Source organism: Rutilus rutilus (assembly GCF_951802725.1).
Source record: "Rutilus rutilus genome assembly, chromosome: 24".
NCBI classification, from domain to species: Eukaryota; Metazoa; Chordata; class Actinopteri; order Cypriniformes; family Leuciscidae; genus Rutilus; species Rutilus rutilus.
This window is the reverse complement of record NC_140228.1, coordinates 15,049,335-15,071,457: the sequence shown is the minus strand read 5'-3', so window position 1 is coordinate 15,071,457 and position 22,123 is coordinate 15,049,335. Positions and strand designations below refer to the sequence as shown.

Here is a 22,123-nt window from a genome sequence, read left to right as displayed (position 1 = left end):
ACGCACGTCTGAATATAAGGCGTTTTCACTTCCTGCCCTCGTTAACAATTATATATCACTTTAAAATTATTATATTCAAAATTAATAGTAGTTATTAAAATGTATGTGGTTTGGAATTGTTTAAATGTGCTTGGGAAAAAATATTTTTAGAATATCGATTTGCCTATTAATTATGCACGCACTTCTGTCTTATTTTTTTAGATTAAGAAATACAAACATTTTTTATTGGAATCTCAACTTAAAAGTATTTTTTTCTTGCTCCTAAAGTAGAGCTCATCTCTCATGTAAAGAACTGGTTTTAGTGTGTTCTTGCTGTGCTTAATTTTCACACCGTTTTCCCATAAGGTCCACATACTCAAGAGATTTCGAGACAAAAGACTCATGAGAACAAAAATACCCTGGAATAGAAAGATGTGACTTTACACTTCTCTGATATGTTCTATATAGCCCTTCAGTGAAATGAAGTCTAAAGACATGGCCTAGATTTTTGACCTAATCCAAAAATACGCCATTCTCAAGTCTCAGCATGTCCTTACGATCCTTCGATTCATACATATTCAATACATTTATGTTTAATGGAACTCTGTTTAGAATAAGAAATTGCGTTTCATGTCCTATTCATTCCAATTTGTGAACTAATCAAACCCAGCTTGTTTATATGTTGAATTGCAAATGTGTTGTATCCTAATGAACAGCAAGCTTCTCAGTTAATTTGGTATATGATAATTTCTGTGTATTTCAATTGATAATTCCCAGAGAAGAATATTCAAATGTGGAAAACGTCCTTGGCGCCCTACTACAAGTGCATGCTGTCAAAAATGCAATTTACAGGAAGAAGAGATCTGTGACTGAAATGTGAAAAACCGATTTTGTATAACTGTTGCAAAATACAGATGTTGTCCTTTCACCACTGCCTAGGGTGTTGCGATAGCTCTCATTATTTTATACGGTGTTTTCGCACCTCGAGACCTTGATATTTACCCAGTCTGTTCCGCAAGATGTGTTCTGTTCACGCCCACATCAGTATACTTGTGATTTATTCTGAGACAGTTTTGACACATACACTGTGTACTTCACTTGTCATGTTTCCTCATTCTGTGAAGTTGGTGATTCTTTTTCTAACAATGTGCAATAAAAACAATGCTGTAATGCTGACACATGTACTTAATCCTGCCAGCATTTCGCCATGTAGAGACTTCAATTGTAGCATTGTGCTGTTTGGAGAAACATTTGATTAGCTTCATGTTAGAATAACTATAATTATAAATGTGAGTGGCTTGGCTCTGAAATGTATCGCAATTAAATGTGTGAACCCATGCATTTTGTACTGTTTTTGTGGACTGGGAGGCCTTACAGAACATCATCTTGAAATATAAATAACGCGAAATTATAGATTTACCAAATTATGTTGTCTTCTATGTAGTGTTTCAGGCTGTATAGTTGGATCAATATGTGACAGAAAGCTTATCATAATTAGAACTGTGGTTTAGCGGTTAGATGCACTGCATGCACACATTGAGCTTTGGTGCTGTGAGTTTGAGTTGGGCAAACCTATATTGTTCTGAACCTGTTGGCACCTCTTCGTCCCATTATTTACCGTACTTTTCTTGTCACTGCTTCTAAAAACCTTTTATTTATATAAAAATACAATGGAATTATAGGGTTCGCCTCTAACAAAAAAAGTAAATAAAATGATATTTTACTACAAAAAGTGTAAGATTAAGAATTTATTTCATAGTACCCCTTTCCCATTTTCATTCATTTATTTGTTTGTTTGTTTGTTTATTTATTTATTTAATAATTCATTTATAAAAAAAAAAAAACGTTTAAAAAAATCTGTTCTTTACTGACTATAATTGATTTCCTGTAGTATCACTAAGAATGAAAGTGAAATATATTTGTGTTATTTAATATCTGTAAAATTAGCTGAAATTGATTTGTTAATATCACACAGTTTGCTACATATAAAGCACATCTAGCAGTTGCGAAAATGCATCAGAATTTGTGTTTAGGCAATTACCAAAGGCCTGTATTACCTGTATTATTATCACAGTGTATTATTATTACAGTTATTACTCTTGCTGTTTTCATTGGCTGCTTCTATTTATCGCACAAGATTAAACCAAATATTACAATGTGTTTTTCTCAGTGGCACACTGTAAATGAAAGAGACCACATCATAACCACAGGATGCTATTGAAATATGTCTGCCCATTAATGTTCACTTTTGTGTTCTTTCACCAGGAAAACAGAGGATTTGCTTGGTTATCCTAAATCAACCGTTGGATGAGCGGTACTTTCATGTACTGTGGAGTAAAGGTATTGATTTTGTGATGAACTTCACACATCAGCCTTTGATTTGATGCTTGTCTGTACTTGTCTGGCTTGCTTTTGCAGTAGAGAATGGTGAGATAGCTGGCACAGAACTCTCTAGATAAGGTCAGACAGGCCTAATTGGTGAGATATAGAGGCGCTGTATGCTATAAACCATAATGCATTAGTCATCTTTTTGATCCCCCACTGGATGATGTACGATTACATAACTTTTTTGTTTTCTGTTTGTCTTTATAGTGTTGTGTGCTTTCAGGTACCTTTATTGGTTGATCCCAAACAATTTTCAATTGCAGCCGGATTTATAGCTCTTGTATTGAATTGTAGATCATGACTAGTTGTGTCTCGAATTATGTACTGTAATGTATTATACAATACGCACTTATATTATGCACTGTGTTCTCTCTTGTTGGAATTGACAGTGTGAACCAGTGTTGTTATTGTTAACTAAAACTATTAAAATGGTTTTCGTTAATCTAAAATTAACCATTGGCAACAAACTGATAGAAAATAAGCTGAATCACTAAGGTTACTACAACTGAAACTGAAAAATAAATAAATAAAGCTGAATAGAAATATATATATATAAAAAAAAAAACACTAAATAAAATTGACAAGCCTGTAACAAAATTACTAAAACTTAAAATAAAATGAGAATGAAAACTGAAAATATAAAATATTCAAAATATTAATAAATATAATAGTATATAAAAATACTCAAATAACACTGATGTGAACACACTACTTGCTCTAAAAACTGGCATAGCATAATGCATAAAAATGCACATAGAAATCAATTAAAATTTTAATCTAATTCATTTCACGATATTCTAATTAATTGATTGAATTTATTAATAAATGTTTGCTGTGAAACTTCCTTAACTGGAGGCTATTCATTACATTAGACATTACAGTACTGAGGCAGATGACTAAATTATTGAAAAACATTTTTAGCTAAGGTTTAAGGGGGCATGATTAATTGCATTCATTTTCATTTTGCATTATGTTTTCGTAATTAATTGGACTAATTTTGTGCATTCATTTGATTGCCCTAGTTTTTACATCCAGGATTTTTCACATGATTTTTAGGGTTAGCAAACCGTTCAGCAGTAAAAATATGTAAAGAAAACGATGAATCATTTGATGTAGACTCTTCTCTTAAGATAGTTGCCGGTTTGGTTCTATGCGGATGAGAGTTTGTTAACTATGTTGCATTAGTTTTTTTTTCTCTCATTTAAAAACTCTTGATCATAACTCCCCTGCCATTGCATCATCAGAGCTGCTGTGCATGTTTCATGCAGCTTTGCTCTGGAGGCAAATCAGGTGGGCGATGAGTGCGTTGCTGGGAGCAGGGTGAGCTTATCCAGATGGTTTCCTTGAGGGACCGGGGCAGGGCGCTCCACCCCTCCTCCAGTGAGCCTCAGAAGTGCAGCCCTATGGGCCTGTGGCACCACCAGCTCTCTATAGGGCTGGATGATCAAAGACTGCTCTTTGCAGATACCAACACATTTTTGGACTCTTTTCAAAACTGCTTTCAAAAGTTCACTTCTTTCTTAGTCCAGTTGTGTCATTAGTACTTAATTTAGAACCGGAAATGCTTTGTGTGGAAGTTACTAGTGGATTAGTAGATGCCATCAGAGTAGCTGCCATGCTTAATTCAAAACTAACGAAAACAAGGCTGCGAGGAACGGAAATGCAGTTTGTTTGTTACCTGTGTGCCCATTATTGATCCTTCTGTACTTCTGTTACTCACAGCCTTGTTTTTGTTAGCTTCAATATAAAAATGGCAGTTACTATTTTGTACACTACCATTAACTCAAAATTTGGGTTGGTAAGATTTATTGTTATGTTTTTGGAAGAAGCATTTATTTGATCAGTATTAAGCCCCTTTCACACAGCGCGATGATTCCGGCAAATTGCCGGCAAATTGCCAGAACGCCTTCTGTGTGAATGCAAACACGACCCGGGATTGATGCCGGCATTGATGCCGGGTTGGGGACCTAGTAACATTGCTGTGTTCAGTCCCGGAACGCGCGCTGTGTGAACAAAAGCCGTAATAATGCCGTGTCGTAGTGATGACGCTGAAGCCGGGATCGTTCGCCAGCTGTGAAACGGTACGTAATGCGCAAGGTTATGATCGAATCAGAGAAAAAAATGCACAAGCGTGGTTTCTCGAGAGAGAAATCGCAGCTCATAAGCAAACTTAAGACGTTGCTGAGACATTACTAGTCACATCAATGTCACATGTCTTTACGGGATTTTTACGGGTTGTGTGTGAACGCACTCTCTGATTCCGGAAAATCACTGGTAGTGTGAATGATCCAAAATCAAACGAACCCGGGTCACTTTATCCGTGTATTTTCCGGAATCTCTGTGTGAAAGGGGCTTATAGACTAAAAACATTTTTATATTGTGAAATATTATTACAATTTGAAATAACTGATTTTATTTTTTCATATATTTAAAAATATGATTCCCTTTGATAGCAAAGCTGGATTTTCTGTAGTCTTTAGTGTCACATGATCCTTCTGAAATCATTTTGGTGATCAAGAAAAAAAATCTTATTATTATAACAGTTGTGCTGTGTAATATTTTTGTGGAAACTGTGATGAAATTTTTTTCAGGATTCTTTGATTAATAGAAAAAACAACATTTATTAGATTTTTTTTTAACAATGTTAATATCTTTATGGCCACTTTTGATCAATTTAATCTGTCCTTTCTTAACAAAAGTATTAAATATAAACTTATATTAGCTAACTATTAACTATGACTTTTGCCTCCGTAAACTAAATTACTGCTTATTAGTTAAGGTATTGGGGTAGTTTAGGTATTAAGTTTAGGTATTGTGTAGGTATTAAGGGTTGTAGAATATGGTCATGAAGAATAATTCATTAATATGCATTTTAATAAACAGCCAATATCTTAGTAACATGCATGCTAATAAGCAACTATTTCATTGTGAGAATTGGACCCTTAACTAAAGTGTGTCACGGGTTGATGCAGGAAGGCAGATGAAGACGATGAATAAAGTTTCAAAACGACGTTTAATGAGGAAAGTACAAATACTGCACAGACAGGCAGGGCAACACACACCAAATGATGTTAAGACCGAACAACTAAATGAGAGGGATGAACTTAAACCGATAAAGCAGACACAAACGAGGATAATTAAAGGAACACAGCTGACACAGATGAAATAATAATGACGGTTACCAAGGAGACAGCTGAGTGACAGGAATCTGAACAAAGACATGTAACAAATGACGACAAACTGAAGGTTCATGAAAATGTTAAACAGAACACAATGTGACAAAGTGTTACCAAAAATTATTTTTGACCCCAAAGTTTTGAATGGTAGTGTAAAGCCAGAAGTTTCCCTCGGATAATTGGTATGAAACAAGTTGAAAATTCATTTTTGATATGCCCAAATCAAATCTGTTTCATTTTTTAAATTGGTGAATCCAAAGTTTCCAAACCACATCAATCTTATTTTTAAGATGTATACTGTAAATATTTTTTTGCATTGTGTCTCAGTCAGAATGTTTACATTTATATTTTTATGAAGCTGTATTACACTCATTTTTATTCACCCTATAGACGACATTCACTATGTAGTGAATGTAAATGAGTGTACGAGTCAGCGGTTTTGGATATGAATTTGTGTGTAAAATGTCACTTATGTTGTCTCACGCACCTTATTAGTTCATCATTATGGTGAGTCATGCTACTGTAGACATGAGCAATGGCAAATCTTCCACACTTACGCTCTTAGTTGTTGTACAAGAAAGTCTCTTGCCATTCTAACATCATCAGTGATATTAATCACACCTGACATTGACTACGCTGTCAAAAACAAATTTCATCACTTGCAAAATTGACAGTATTGACAGTCAGTCTTAAAGGTTGAAAACTAAATCGGATTTGTGAAAGCCTCAGTCGTCTCCTGTAAGCTGTTCCTCTCCACCTTCCTCTAACACTGGGGTTTATTGAAGGAAATGCTTCAAACGTCCTGTTTTGATAAAAGCTTGGTGTGTTGAAGAATTGACAGTGCCACAAAAATCAGACACACTCTAGTACAGCATTTCTCTCTCCTGTCCAGAAACCCTTTTTCCACATACCGTGGTATGTGAAATCATTATTATCCTTTCCTCGGTATTGGAAAGTGTGAAACAGCCTTATGTTTTTTGATGGTTTGTTTTTGCAATATAGCGAGGATTGGCAGAATATTTTTTTTTTTTTTTTTGAGCGTTTTGGTCAATGGACGGATTCTGAGTTTGGATCACTTGATTGGCTTGATAATGATTTTGTGGCGACGTTTTGTGGCTTTTATGCCATGTCTGTTATAGATTTGAGGCCGTCTATGTTCGTCAAGGATTCTTGAAAAATATGTATCACGTTTCCACAAAACTAATAAGCAGCACAACAAACTGCATTTTTCTTTGATTTCTGAAGGATCATGTGACACTGAAGACTGGAGTAATGGCTACTGAAAATTCAGCTTTGACATCACAGGAATAAATTACATTTTAAAATATATTCAAAATTATTTTCAACTGTAATATTTCACAATATTTTTTACTGTATTTCCGATCAAATAAATGCAGCCTTGGTGAGCAAGAGACTTTTTTCAAAAACATTTAAAAAGCTTACCTTCCCCAAACTTTTGGACAGTAATTTGGACACACGTTTAAAATGTAGCTAAAATATTGATGACTCATCTTGTACTCCACTGATTTTTGTCCAATCAGATCTCTAGAATGAGAAATACCAATGCTGCAACAGACAGCAAGAATCAAATGATTTATGCCTGTGAAAAAGGCTATTAGAAAACATATTCTGCTCAAACTTTCTACTTCAAAGGAAATACAAAATTATAGACTTAAATTAAAAGTTGTGTACCCACTCTTTCTCTGAACTCTTTTGAAGAAACCAGCTTAAAAGGCAAACTAACCTTCCATTTTGCTCGTTGACCACTCGGCCCTCTTTGATTTACAGAGGCCGCAGGCTTCACTTCACTTCCGCTACCAAAAGACATTAAATCAGCGACAGCAAAGTCTGCCTCATCAATATTTGTCCCCCATAAAACACAGACCGAGTAGCAAAAGTTCATGACAGGAAGAGGAAGCACCGCTGGTGGATTATGAAGTGTTTATTTACAAGGTTATCTGTCCTGCACCAGGGCTTCAGTGAAAGAGCATTCAGAGATGATTTACCCCCTCCAGCATCTCCGTGCGTCGTAATGCTGCCTCACCAAAAAGTGAGAATGGTTGGTTGTTTACTATTGGAGGTCCCACCGTAAACTTCTTTTTGATTGTAATGACTCACTGATTCAATGTTCCTTACTGTTTGAACGATGCTGAAAGATGATTGGCATTCAGAGTCTTAGACGAAGCAGCTCACATGATCTTGCAGCTGTGATTGAAACCACAGGTTAGGTATTCACAGCACATTTAGAACTGGCAGCAGTTTAAATGCCGTCGATTCTCAAGATTCATGGTCATGAATGTTAGACTATTGCCTTTTGTGCTCTGCATGTGGTTAAGTCTTCATTTTATTGAAGTCTTCATATTAATAGATTTGCCTGGTGTTGAAATAATGAGTCATTTGCATTCAGCCTGGAGCTTTCAAGTCTTGCTCCTAGATGTAGTTCACGGCTAGACTGAATTACGCCCTGTTTTTTTCCAGTTAGAGATGTTGCATGCTGTTTACTTTGATGGGGTCTTTACAGAACAGCTTCTTTGATTCACCTCCCGAGACTGCATTGAAAACGCCAGTGTAATCACACTATGAACAAATAATGATGTCTTTGCCAGACCAATTTAGCTGTCTGGGAACTAATGAATTACTGGCCTGGATGCATCATCATGAGGCATTATTTCAGAACTGAAGAGCAAATGATTTTGCAGTGTAATCGTGTAAACATGGGTCCATGGGTCATTACAGAGAGGAGTGAACCTCTTTTTTTCTTTTTTTTTTTGCTTTTCGATTAATTATTTTCGAATTTTGCACTAACAAACCACTCTTTTAAATAGTCTAAAATAAATTATTTGAATAAAAAATGCAATAAAACAACATGTAGAAAATACTGTCTTGACCCCCTGGGGTCGGCGGTTGCGCCAGCGCAATCATCACCTCGCTTTTTTTCTTATCAGTGCGAAAGAGTTACCCAAATAGCTCAAAGATTTTTGTCATACATACAAGTCTTTAAAACACAAATAAAAAAAATCGATATGTATGTTCAAGAATATGGAAATAAAAAACCTATAAACTTTACACTATATACACTTTTTGTCTATTCAAGACTTTACTTAAATAATCTTACGCACAATAATGCAATGTCTTAATTCATTAAATTAATTTAGGGGCTTTTCTCAGCATGGATGGATACCGTTGATTTTGTACGATGAGATTTTTTTTTTTTTTTTTTGATGCAGAAAACTTTTAACGTTTTTTCAGTTACAATAAACGAATAATCATTTTAATGACTTTTCTCATGTGATTAATTGATCTTAATTGACAGCCCTATTTTTGTGTAGTGAATGCCCTGTTGATATAGGAGACTCTCGGTAGCTTATGTCAGTCAGTAATTGACCACAGAATAGCCTTTAAACTGCAGACACTGCAGTACAAATGCAAGGTTGACTTTGATTTATTGAGTTATGTAGTCTAAGACATTGTTTAGAAGTCTAGACAAGTGGGAGAACAGACAACAATGGCAACAAAAGTGTCATTTGTTTGTCACCCAGAGCAAGATGACCCTTACAAGCATTCATAAAGTGTATTATCACGTTTTCAGGAGTGCAGAATTTTATTCAGTCATTGAAGGTGGCATGTAAATTGAAAGTGAATGTTCTTGTGTTGTTCAAGCGCTTCCACCCCCTTCTGTGTCACCAGTACAGGTGTTTAACTGTTTAAAACATTTCCCTTGATTCTCCTCATGCTTTCACCTGAAAGAAGTTGTTTTCACAGTATGCCCAAAGTCATCCTGTCCATTAGGATTGCAGGAGTGTCTTACAAACGCATTCCATTATTCATGAGGCGTATGATCCAATTCTCTTCCCTTGACGCTTGGTCATAAACCAACTGTGCTGACAAGATTACGTTCTTCTTGACACGATCTTTGTGACAATTCCTCACTCTCATAAGCATAACATCTGAGTGATTGTCCCAGAATAGCGTCTTTGTTTCATGCAACCGGGAAAATGTTCCCTCCCTTTTTCATGGAACTTATGTGAGAAAAACAAAACAAAACATAAAAGTCACCGTCGTTTGTACCAGTTGGGTTTGTGCATGTTGTTTTAAATAATAGGATTGCAGGCTTATAACCAAGCTACTTGATAAAAAAAGGAAGAAAAGTCTTCAAAGGAAAGCCGTCACTCTCAAAGCACCTGGTTTAAAATAACTAATTTATTCAGTTAAAATTTTACATTCCTGTTTGTTACTTCTTGCTATTGTCTAGAGAGTGAATCCCACATCTGGGACTATATGCAAAATTGTTAAGTTTTGAAAATCTATTTGTACTCTTGTGCTTTTAATGTCTTATTTTAATTTTGGGGATGGACCTAGATATTTCTTGTGCAGCACTTTGGTCAACCAAGGTTGTTTTAAATGTGCCTTGTAAATAAATCAAATCAAACTTGAAACATCTGTGTGCTTTCGTTCAGAAGCTACAAAAAAGTCAAGAGCACTTCTTCTGAACTTCTGCTCGTGTCAGACTTCAAAGTCGGCAGGATTATCATTTTAATGTCACTTTAGATGTTTTTTTTTTGTACGTTTCCAACTGAGCATATGCTGCGACATCTTTCCAAGATTTGTTAGCCTGCACTGAATTCACAAACTAAAAACCGAATCTCAGGTAACACTTCACGTGAAGCCTGTTTATATAGTGCTTTATAAAGGTTGTCATAATATGTATTTTCATAGTTTTATTAATAGCTATTATGCATTTTTTTACTAAAAATATTTTGTGTTTTATATATTATTTATTATAATAATACTAAATCTGAAATATATTGCAAAATATATACCATATGAATATGCTTTATGCACTTTTTTATGCAGTATATTTAATAATTTTAGGATGTTATTTATTTATTTGTATGTAATAAATATACCAATTATGTTTTTATACATTTATCATATTAATTGTATATAATATTATAAGATTGTATACAATTATACAAATATTATGTATATATATTTAAATATATACTGAATTATTGAATATATATATTCAATAATTTAATAAATATTCAATAATTGATTAAATAAATGTTTCTATTAAATAAATATATATTTAGTTGTTATAATGCATTATAAATGAATATATAGGTGTACAATTTTAGAATATTTTCATATTTATTTATATATTTTATCTGTTTTTCATCAAAGGTAATACCTAAAGACATCATTATGTGATATAGTATATGAAGTATTACACAGTGTAGATCAAGATTCAATATGTAGATGTGGCTGTCATATCCCTTGTCAAAACCAGTGGCATGTTTAACTGGATTTAGCTTCCCACTGGCCTTACCTTGAAAATGACAAGCCTCACCATGCTTATCAGAATCGATGATGATCCTGACAGGACAGACTGACCTTCATCCTGAAATGATTAGTGCTTTCACGAAAGGCACAAGGGAGCCATTACTGTCATTATGGCCATGATCTAGAATAATCTATTTGTTTTCATTTCGGCATGTCAGCAGTTACCGAGATGGGCTCTGAAATGGCTTCAAACGTATAGCCGTATAATGTGATTTCAATGATATTTACCTCTTCACTCATTTTTGCTCCGAGATCTAAATTGTAATGAAGGCGATCAAGGATTCATCTAAGCACCTCCTATTTCTTTCTTTTTTTGCCGTTTCAGCCAAGATCCGGGCATGTGCCGACGGAGGTGCCAATCATCTGTACCGGCTCACGGAGGGTCGTCGCGAGAGGTGAGAACCTATTTTGGCTCCCATCACTATTGACTCGGAGGGCAGAGATGGATCTGGTGATGTCAAGGTTCTGGTGTCATTGCACATGTTCATTCTCAGAGCTGCTGGACTTGTAGGAGGCCTCAGGAGTATCCTGTTTGCCAGAGTGCTTTCAGAGGACTTAACTCCTAATCCATCACCTTTTGTCAGTGGCTGACAGGCCAGATTCATCTCCAGGCCTCTAAATTGGGTACTTCTCTCCTCTCCTGAGCGGTTTTCAATTGTTTTCTTTTCTTTTGTTTGGGTCCCCTTTTCATTCTACCACCTAAAAATAAAGCTGAATATCAGACTCTCCAAGCATGGAGTGATGGAACTAAACACATACTGGAGCATTTGTTTATTTAAAGGGATAGATTGTCCAAAAGTTTAAATTCTTCATTACTTAGCCTCATGTCCCTCCAAAAACAAATGCTGTTATTTTGTCACCTAGAAAATGTTTAGTTGTCAAGCTTCAAAAAGAACAAAAAAAATTGTTGTATGGACTATTTTGGTGACTTTGGTGTCTTTACATTTCGTCACCTTACTAAAATAATTGCCTAAGTCATTTGATCTTCAAAATGACTCGAATTATTTTAGGAAGGTGACGATTTGGAAAGATCATGTATTTGGAGACAATGTTTGTCTTTTGTTAAAGGAACATTCCAGGTTCAATACAAGGTAAGCTTTATCAACAGCATTTGTGGTGTAATGTAGATTACTGCAATAAGTAATTTTGACTTAATCCCTTGTTTAATTTGTTAAAAGCAAAAATCGAGATTACAGTGAGGAATTTGCTGTATGAGCCTGTGCAGCTTATGATTTTATTAAAGCACAGTAAATTAATTATTTTGTTCAAACTTATGTCAGCTGTTATGTATTATGTCAGCTGTTAAGTAGTTCTTGTCATTTTTACAGTCATGTTAGGGTTTTAATGTTGAGTTGTCATGGCAACAAACTTGTAAAATTGAATGCACACAGAAAAGTTTACTATTTATGTATACTTTTGAAACAGTGAGTATTTTAAATGTTTATGGATTGGCCCTATTCGCTTCCATTGTAAGTGCTTTTTATGTAACCCAGATTTTTGCGTTTTTTAAAGAAAAGGAGCGACAAGTGGAAACCTTGTGCAGCAAGTGTTGTCGATAAAGCTTAAAGGGTTAGTTCACCTAAAAATGACCCAAAAATAACTATAGTCACTGGCTTCCGGAAACGGCCATACGCGAGGTCACTCTTCCGCCGGAACTCTACTCGTGTACAGCCGTTACCGAAAGCCAATAAAGTTGTACATATGGATATTTTTCTTACAAAAACTCATCGCATTGCTTCAAAAGGCCTTTATTAACCCTGTGGATTTGTATGGATTACTTTTATGTTGGATGGATGCGCTTTTTTGGGCTTCAAAATCTAAGGTACCATTCACTCCCATTATAAAGCTTGGAAGAGCCAGGATTTTTTTTTTTATATATATATATAACTGAACTCTGATTGGGTTTGGCTGAAAGAAAGATGAAGGATGGCTTGAGGGTGAGTAAATTGTGGGATAATTTTCATCTTTGGGTGAACTAACCTTTTAATTCAAGTTGGCAGCATGAAGCAAAAGAAAGTAGTAAATTCGTAATTCGTAACACAATTTTTTGTATTTAAAAATAGCCACTGTCTTTTAATGGCATAACAATGATTGTTAAAACTTTTAATTACTGAAACCATGAAACGCTCTCCCTCTCTGGCAAGTACACTTCTTTAAATTGATAAGCATGATATTGGTTTTAAAAAGCCTGAGCCAGTCAAATTATTCAAATAGGATAATAAACAGCAAATTGACATATATTGCGCCACATATAATAGACTGAGCTGCTGCTTCAAAACAGCTGGTTTATTATGACGGCAGGCATATTTAAGGGAGTCAGAATCTCTTCATAGGGAGCTAATGATCCGTTCAGCACACTGCCAGTAAAGTATGTTTCGACTGCGATCGTCAGAAGCTTGTTGTTTTGAGCTTATCAGCTTGCAGCAGCACTGCCAAAGACACCTCAAAGGACGTTCCAAAAAATAAACAATCTCTTCTGAATGCACACATACAGCAGGCCCTGTTCCATGTCACATCCATCAATTCTCTTGTACCTGTCATTGCTTTACTCCATATGCTTTTGTTGTCATCTGTAGATTTTATTCAGAGCTGCCAGAACGGAGTATAGAAGTCTTCTCCAGACAGTTAGCCAAATGCGTTGTCATTAGGGAATATCTATTCGCTGGAAATTAATTGGGTCTGAGCAACAAGCAAAATATTCCATATTTGGAGATGAATATCATCAACAGATGCAGTGCTTTTTTAGTTCTTCCTTTGATGGAAGTAAGGAATTAACATTTTTGAAGGAATTAAAGGGATACTAAAATTATATTTGTGCTACCCTCATGTAATTCCATACATTTCCAATGAATTAAAACAATTGTTTGATTCAGTCAAAACTGATCTGAATAATTCAGATCTTTTTATCGAATTGGTTGATTTGGTTCACAAAATCACTCTAAATGAATCAGACCTTGAAGTGAATCAGTTGACCCAGTTCATAAAACCAGTCTACATGATTCAGATATTTGTAATGAATCAGTTGATCCAGTTCACATAACATATATTATTCAAATATCGGTTAATTCCGTTTTTTTTCCAGATCAAGTTCACAAAACTTATCTGAACAATTCAAATATTTTTAATTAATTGGTTAAGTTAACCTTTATTTAACCAGGCAAGTCACTTAAGAACAAGTTCTTATTTTCAACAACAGCCTGGTTGATTAGATTCACAAAATCACTCTAAATGGATAAGATCTTCACGTGAATCAGTTGATCCAGTTCATAAAACCAGTCTAAATTATTCTGATATTTGTAATGAATATTTGAATACAGTTCATAAAACCAGTCTATATTAATCACATATTTGTAATGAATCAGTTCCAGTTCACATAACAGATATTATTAATTCAAAATATTGCTTAATTCAGTATAAAAACAAATGGTCTGATTGATCCCAGTCTTTTCAATAAATTGATTGATTCAGTTCACAAAAATGGTCTGAATGATTCAGATCTTTTCAATAAATGTGTTGTTTCAGTTCACAAAACCAGCCTAAAGTTCAACTCACTTGCCAGTGATCCCCAGCGCGTTGAGGGTAGGATCATCAATGAATAACAACTTAAATTGTGGTCTGTTTCTAACACAAGAGTTATTATGTTGAAAAGATGTGAGGGTGCATAAATGATGACAGAAGTTTTGAGTGAACTATCCCTTTAATTGAAAATTGCTGAGTTGACCAAAACCTACCGCACAGTGTGTAACTAATGATACTTGCAAATCTGTCTGCACATTGTGACATCTTTTTGTTTTATGCTCATTTGTGAGCAGCGATCATTCCCAGAAGTCTTTTTGATGCAGGACCGGAACACATTTCATATGTCTGGCAGACCTCTGGCCTTGCCTAATTACATGCATCCACAGTGATTATTCATTTTTAATCTCACTGTGCAAACAGGAGCTGACAGGGAGGGAAATCTTCAGAGCTGGTGCACAGATCAAGACACATCCTGTTATTATCTCACACTGCCTTAAATGTAATTACTGCATTGACCTTTCCTGGTACATTTTGATTAGTTTAGAAAGCTCAGTTTTATTTTAACTGAAGTAGTGAACACACTATTGCTTTGGAGCTCATGAAACATACCATGCTTTATTCTACTATTTGCAGATGGTATCGGCCATTATTATGGAACAGGTTTCTAGTCCCAGAATTTCTGGATTATCAACATTGATCGCTCTCTGGATAATCTCAAATGTTCAGATGTCTCATTAGCTGTTAGATTGGTACATAAATACATTTCTCTTAAACCCGCTACTGTTTCAAACAGACAAGTGAGAGCTTCAATCTGAAAGTTTCATTAAAGGGGTAGTTCACCCAAAAATGAAAATTCTGTCATTATTTACACAATCTTAAATTGTTCCAAACCTGTATGAATTTCTTTCATCTTTCGCACAAAAGACGACATTCTGAAAAATGTCAGAAACCAAACAGTTGATGGACCACATTGACTTCCCTAGTATTTTTCCCATACTATGGAAGTCAATGGGGTCCATCAACTCTTTGATTACCCATGTTCTTCAAAATATCTTATTTTGTGTTTAGCAGAAGAAATAAATTCACACAGGTTTAGAACAATCTGAGGGTGAGTAAATGATTGCAGAATTTTCAGTTATGGGTGAACTATCCCTTTCAATCTTTTAATCGCTGTGGTACTATTTTCACAAGTAAGTGTAAATGTTAATCTGAAGAATCATGTGACACTGAAGACTGGAGTAAAGGCTTCTGAAAATTCAGCTTTGCCATCACAGGAATAAATGAGATTTTACATTTAACCTTTTTCTGTCCTCTTTTAATCTACTTATAATGTTAGTATTTTAGATTATTATTTTTTGGCCATTCCTTTAAGACTTCTATGTGTAAATTACTGTTGTTATGATTGGCTACCACATATGAAATAAGTAATAATGCTTACTAAATAGTTTCAAAAACCAACAATGAAAGGAATCAGTCCATCAGTTAAAGTGAAAATCAAGCTTTTAATGTTGTTTATACTGTATGTCTATGTGTTGTTTTTAATATGCTTTAAGACAAACCATATGCAAATTCATAAGTCAACACCATTAATGAGTATTTTCTCTTTAAAACTGCAGTGAACCAAAGACAGTCTCAAAAACACGGTTTAAAATCGCTGGTGTTTCTGACAAACTACCTTTTAACCAATCCCTTCAACGTGTGATTGTCAACAAGTGAATCTCTGAGCTGGTGTGAGTGAGTGGAGGCGGGGCTAATTTGCATATTCATAGAACTGTGTATACTAAATGGGGCAAGGTGTAGAGTTACTTTCAAGCTATTTTAAGAATTGTTTTTTTTGTTTGTTTTTTTTGTTTTATTATTGACTACAGGGGGACTTTAAGGTTGTACTAAATGAACAGGCGCTTCAGCCAGTAGTTGTGACTTCATTATCGTGACTATGAATAATATTAAGCAGGGAAGTTCAGTACACCTATTCAGACACAATGTGTGTCACCATGGATACACAGTAATGTACAGTACTTCAGCTTGGTACTTGTTGTGTGTCTGTAGTTATTCGAACTTGTGTGACCTTTACTGATTATGAAGGATTCGAAATTGAACTCTGAGGCATAATCAAAAGCTGATCGTCTGTTCAGATGCTCCACTCAGGAGGGGCGGCTTTATGATTTCAACAGACTGCCTGTAATGAAGCAACAGCTGAAGAGGTCTCTTGAGGGGTCTTCTGAGAGGTGTGTGAAACTGCCAGGCATAAAGCAGGCGATCTGTTATTTAAGTCCTGAGTGGGCTTATTGACTTAAAAAATAGAGCGGAATTTGTGCTGCACCAAATGAAGCCAATACCAAGCTCCCCTGTTGATGAACAGTCACATCACTTATTAGAAAACAAAGGCTGCAACAAAATACAAGACGTTTAAGGATTTGCATGTAGTTTTGTTCCTGAATGTCACTTGGGAGCCCAGTTTTCACCTCCCCACATCCTCATTGATGTTATTTTAGAGTGCGTAACAAGAAAACAACCAGGAAGCCAGACCGATAACTGTGATCTCGTCTGTCTGTCTTGTATCTTTGGGCTGTGACAAAATGAAAGAAGCATCTGATGTGACAGAGTGTCTGATCTCAGGTTCTCCCATTGGGGTTGGTCTTGACCTTCTGGAATTACTTCAATTCTTAATTCTAATTTTCTCTGTGCCGGTCCAAATCGAGTTCTTTTCCAACGAGGTATAGTCCCTGCGTTACGATTAAGTTTAAGTGACACTTTAATTTGAATGTAAAAGAGGTGTATTTTGCCTCCAATTTGAGCTCTGCGGTGGGAAGAGCTGTTTTGCTGATAAAATGTCAAAAGGAAAGGTTTAATTTAGCTTCACCTTAATGTGGCCGGAGAACTGTCACTGCTGAGGGTTATTTATGGGTTCCTGTTTAACCATTGTCTGTTGGAGCGCGACAACAGGAAACTTAAACTGTTTATTGCTTTGAATTGCTTTTTCTTGCACATTGAACCCTTGGTCAAAGCCAGAAGTGTTCTAGATGATCCAGCTTTTTTGGCAGAAAGATTAATTGGGGCTTATAAATCAATTAGTAGGTGCACAAATTGTAACCACGTTGAATCTTAACATGATATAATTGATCACTTTTTGATTTACGTTTAACGGTTCCATTAATGGTTTTCACATTTTGACCCCTTGTTACGGACAGAATGTTTTATTAACTCTTTCCCTGCCATCGACTTAAATTTCCATCATTTATGAGACAACGCTTCCCTGCCACTGATGGAAATTTCTGGCTTTCCGTGTTTTCACTGTTATACGGTAGAGGGGCGCTATTAGGCATCTTCTGAAAGAGTACTGAATCTCCTGATCAAAACGAAAGAAAAAGAAAAGAAACAAGCAATATCATATGTAATTATATGCATATGTAAATTAAGCACGATCATCAACATTAAATAGCATATAAATCAAAACTACCTAATGTTACTGAATGAAATGTCGACCCAGGAAGTGGTATAGGACTGTGCAAGCGTTGATGGACTCGATTCTACTCCATCTATGTTTTGATCGTCGTTCTGAATTTTCTCAGCTTTATGCTTAAAATGTTGCTTTTTTAATGAAACTTACCCACATTCTAGTGTTGATTAAAAAAGGAATGCATGAAGCTAGAATAAAACCGTTTTTTTATATATATGTATATATATATATAAAGCTTGTGAGTCATTGTTTAGTGAATCAACCCTGTGTAGTCTGATTCCTGAAAGAATGACTCTAATGAATATGTTCTTTTTAGTGAATCAAACTCATAAAGTTTGCAACTAACTAAGAGAAAAATCTGTTTAATTACTGACTAGTTGTTCATTACGTTGTTGAGTTAAAGATGCACATTATAGATTTTTTCAGTCAGTGAAATTTTTGTTTTGTTTTGTTCGTACGGCTGCATGATATTGAAAAAAAATACGATGTGCGAAAACTGATTAAATAATGTGATATTCGAAATGCGATACGATAATGCTTAAGGTGTGTAAAATAAACGTAAATTATATTTAAAATGATATAACCTACATACGTTTCACATTCTTTTTGTCAGAAGAAAGCATCCCTACAACTTCTGAAAGTGAACAGCAGTGTTTCACTAGTAGCATAAGAAGTGTCATTTTAACATCAGTGTAAACCACTGGGTTTAGGGTTTCAGGTAGGCCTACATTAGGTTTATTTAACAACAGAAATTGAATAATCAAATGTAAAAATATATGCTGATACTTATTAAAGCTACAAAAGCTATTCAGTCAAGAGCAGTGAGGGATTTTCTCTTTTGTTCATGACCCCAGTTGTTGCGATATGTACATTTGAGATATTTCGATACATTGCACAGCCCTATATTGTTCTTTAATATATGTGACCTTGGACCACAAAACCAGTAACAAGGGTAATTTTTTTTAAATTGAGATTTATACATCATCAAAAAGCTGAATAAATAAGCTTCCCATTGATGTATGGTCTGTTAGGATATGACAATATTTGGCTGAGATTCAACTATTTGAAAATCGGGAACCTGAGGGTGCAACAAAATCGAAATATTCAGAAAATCGCCTTTAAACTTGTCCATTTATGTTCACGATGTGGCTGCATCCACTCACAAAAATATATTTACGGTAGTAAATTTACAAAATATCTTCATGGAACAGATCTTTACTTTATATCCTAATGATTTTTGGCATAAAAGAAAAATCGATAATTTTGACCCGTACAATGTATTGTTGGCTATTGCCACAAATATACCCGTGCGACTTGACTGGTTTTGTGGTCCAGGGTCACATATAGTTTAGTCCAAGAATCAGATTCCATTATGCTGCCTCTAAAAAGTCATTAAAAACAGAATTGCATTTCTTATTTTCCAGTTATTTGTTGTTTAAATGGACTAAATGAATAATTAACTTTAAAACATGAGCAGTAGAAAAACTGATGATTGTCTTAGCAAGCTTACTGTCAATTTAGTATCATTGGACTGGCTTTTTTCCCCATACAACCTGTTTATAACACAGCCGGTGTTCTCCTGGTCGGGCCTCAGATTCATCCGTGAGATGAAGATAGTGCTCCTGTAATCCGCTGCCGTGTTATTCTTAAACCAGCTCGGCAGCGCATCTCTGCTCATTCAGCGGCTACATGCACCGCCCGGCGGACCGTGAAATCATAACATCGAGTCTTTATGCTTTAATGCCTACCTATACCCACGCTGCCTTTCTTCTATCGGAATAAAACGAAAGAAGCCGCGACATGATCTGCCTTTCTCAAAATGAATACTCTGCCCATCTGAGCGAAGAAAATCTTGTCATGCCTCCGTATATATCGTAAATCTATGTTGCAAAAGTTTGGGGTGAGGTATACGGCAACGGCGCGGTGTGCATCAATTCTCTCTCAACCCCTCACTGTGTCAAGAGGCTGTCTGTGTCGCTCTTGTCATGTCTGGGGACAGATAGTGCTGTGAATGGCAGGCATTGAATGGCTCTAGTGGGGTCCTGTCACTGAAGCTTTCCATGGCCCGTGTCAGAGACGCACCTTCATTTCACATGAATAAAGGATCCGATGGCTGCACAAATTGTGCCTTTTTACCCATCACCCTCTTCTCCCACTCTCGCTCACATCAGTTTCTCTCTCTCTCTCTCGTCTTCCCATCAAGTTTTCTCCCAGACTACATAAATGGAGACTTTGATTCAATCCTGCCAGAGGTCAAGGCGTTTTACACAGAAAAGGTAAGCGTACTCTCTCTGGGACTCTCTCGTGATGTCTCTTTTACTTTCTTTTTCTTGTCATATGTTTGCATATGCATATATTTTATATTCATATTCAAATTAGTTATAGTGAAATTAGTAATATTTCCAGAAATTGTTTTAATAATTTGCTTTGGCTCCAATATAATTAGAATGAGGTGATTCTTTAATTTTAGAAACATATTTTCTTTTAATTTCACACACTTCATGCAGTATAATTGGGTATTGTACATAGTGCATAGTATTTGTACATTTAAAATATATAGCTGCTTTTATATTTTAGTGTCATAGTATCATATTTGGGGGGTCCTTCACACAAAACAAATTGAAAATCTCTGGTCTAGAGCATGAAACCATTGAAATTCAAGAGGAAAATTAACAATTCGGGTTTCTAAATGGTTATTTAGCCTATTGTATTTTAATAAATATGCATAATATTTGGCCTATAAAGTACATCATAATATTAATGAATTTCGATGTTTGATTTTAAGCACTTTTGTACTTTTGGTCTTGTTTCCTGAAACAAAACCCTTTGAGAGCCACTGGTATAAATATATATCCATACATTCTCCAAAACTGATATAAAAATATGTTAAATATTAATGTAAGCTCTTTTGCAATATTATTTATGTGGCACACAAAGTTGGGCTGACAGCACTTTCTGATTGAGATTCATATTTTGTCCTTTCTAGCTATGGCCCCCTGCCACTCACTTCCTCAAGTCATGTAGATTTCACAGATTCACACCACTGACTTCCTGTCATTCTGGAAAGGTTCAGTGTGGTGTGGTATCAGTCCAGTGGCTAAAGCTCTTAACAAAGCTAGTGAACCTGTGAAGTGAAGTGTTACCGAGAGGCCTCCACTGTGCCCTTGAGCAAAGCACTTAACCGCACTCTTCTCCTGTGGGACCGTCTCTGAAATTAGTGTACTGTACGTCAGTTTGAATGAAAACCATCTGCTAAGTAATGAGTAGCAGAGGTTATTTGCATTGTTATAATCCTGCATACATGCATTTTTATGTCATTCCTAAGCCGGTGAATGCGGCTTTTGGGGGAACCGAAGTTTGACAAACCATGACGCTTGAATTTAAATGGGTTTGAAAAGGAATAAAAACTAGAGTGATGCTCTGTGGAGGATAAAGGAAGGAACAGAAACAAGCTCCACGGATGACGTTTGGATGCAGGATTTTTGTGGTACCTGCTGCGTTTGAGAAGTCACCTGCGACGGCCGTGTATATGCAGCCGATCGAGGGACTGAGACTGGAAAACGAGCAACGTTCACCTCTGCCCTTCCTGACACTCAAAGAATTCGCACAGCAAGAGATCCCATTTACAAAACACAAAGTGCGATCAGACAAAGCGAGAAGCCTGAGGACAGTCTGTAGTGTATCAACTTTAAAGTTTCAAAACTTTTTTTTACGATCAGAGAGGCTGTTGTTTTCCCCTTTAGCCCCATTTTTATCAAAATACTTGATCTGATTTTGTTGGTCACATCAAATTCTGAAATATTTCAATATTTTGTAGTGGTCTTCAACACAGTGTAAAAAGATTTAATAGGAATAACTTCACTAAACAGTTGTCACTTTTTCACACAGTATTTCAGGCCAAACTTGCTTTTTATTTTTTTTATCACAAACGTCCTTCTATGATGTTTAAGAGATAATAAATGTGCCAGAGAGTATGTAAATGAAGTCACCATGACTTTTTTTCCTCCTGTCTATGTAAATGAGTCTCATTATAGATACTATTTGCATGCTGCAAGTAATATTACGCTTATTACCGTTTACACCGTTCCTTGATTTGCATAAATCCTTTGCTAAATCTGGTGCTTAACACATTACTAGACTGTGTGCATATAAAATGTGTGTAAAACTTGTGAAAAAAAGATATTGACCAATTATGCATTCATACTTAACACATTCATATAAACTTTTACCAAAATTCTTGTTGTTGAATTCAAAATTCTGT

The 22,123-nt window shown here is 35.6% G+C and overlaps 1 protein-coding gene across 3 annotated transcripts in view; it reads left to right on the top strand.

The window, feature by feature from the left end:
• Nucleotides 1-22,123, top strand: part of tpk1 (thiamin pyrophosphokinase 1) — a 58,634-nt gene that overhangs the window by 7,973 nt on the left and 28,538 nt on the right. For 2 of the 3 annotated variants that reach the window (XM_084398621.1, XM_084398622.1), the window contains exons 3-5: nucleotides 2,245-2,319; nucleotides 11,209-11,278; nucleotides 20,066-20,138. In XM_084398621.1, coding sequence (XP_084254747.1) covers nucleotides 2,245-2,319; nucleotides 11,209-11,278; nucleotides 20,066-20,138 — 218 coding nt within the window. The remainder of the gene's footprint in view (nucleotides 1-2,244; nucleotides 2,320-11,208; nucleotides 11,279-20,065; nucleotides 20,139-22,123) is intronic. The other variant, XM_084398623.1, reaches the window with a different exon arrangement.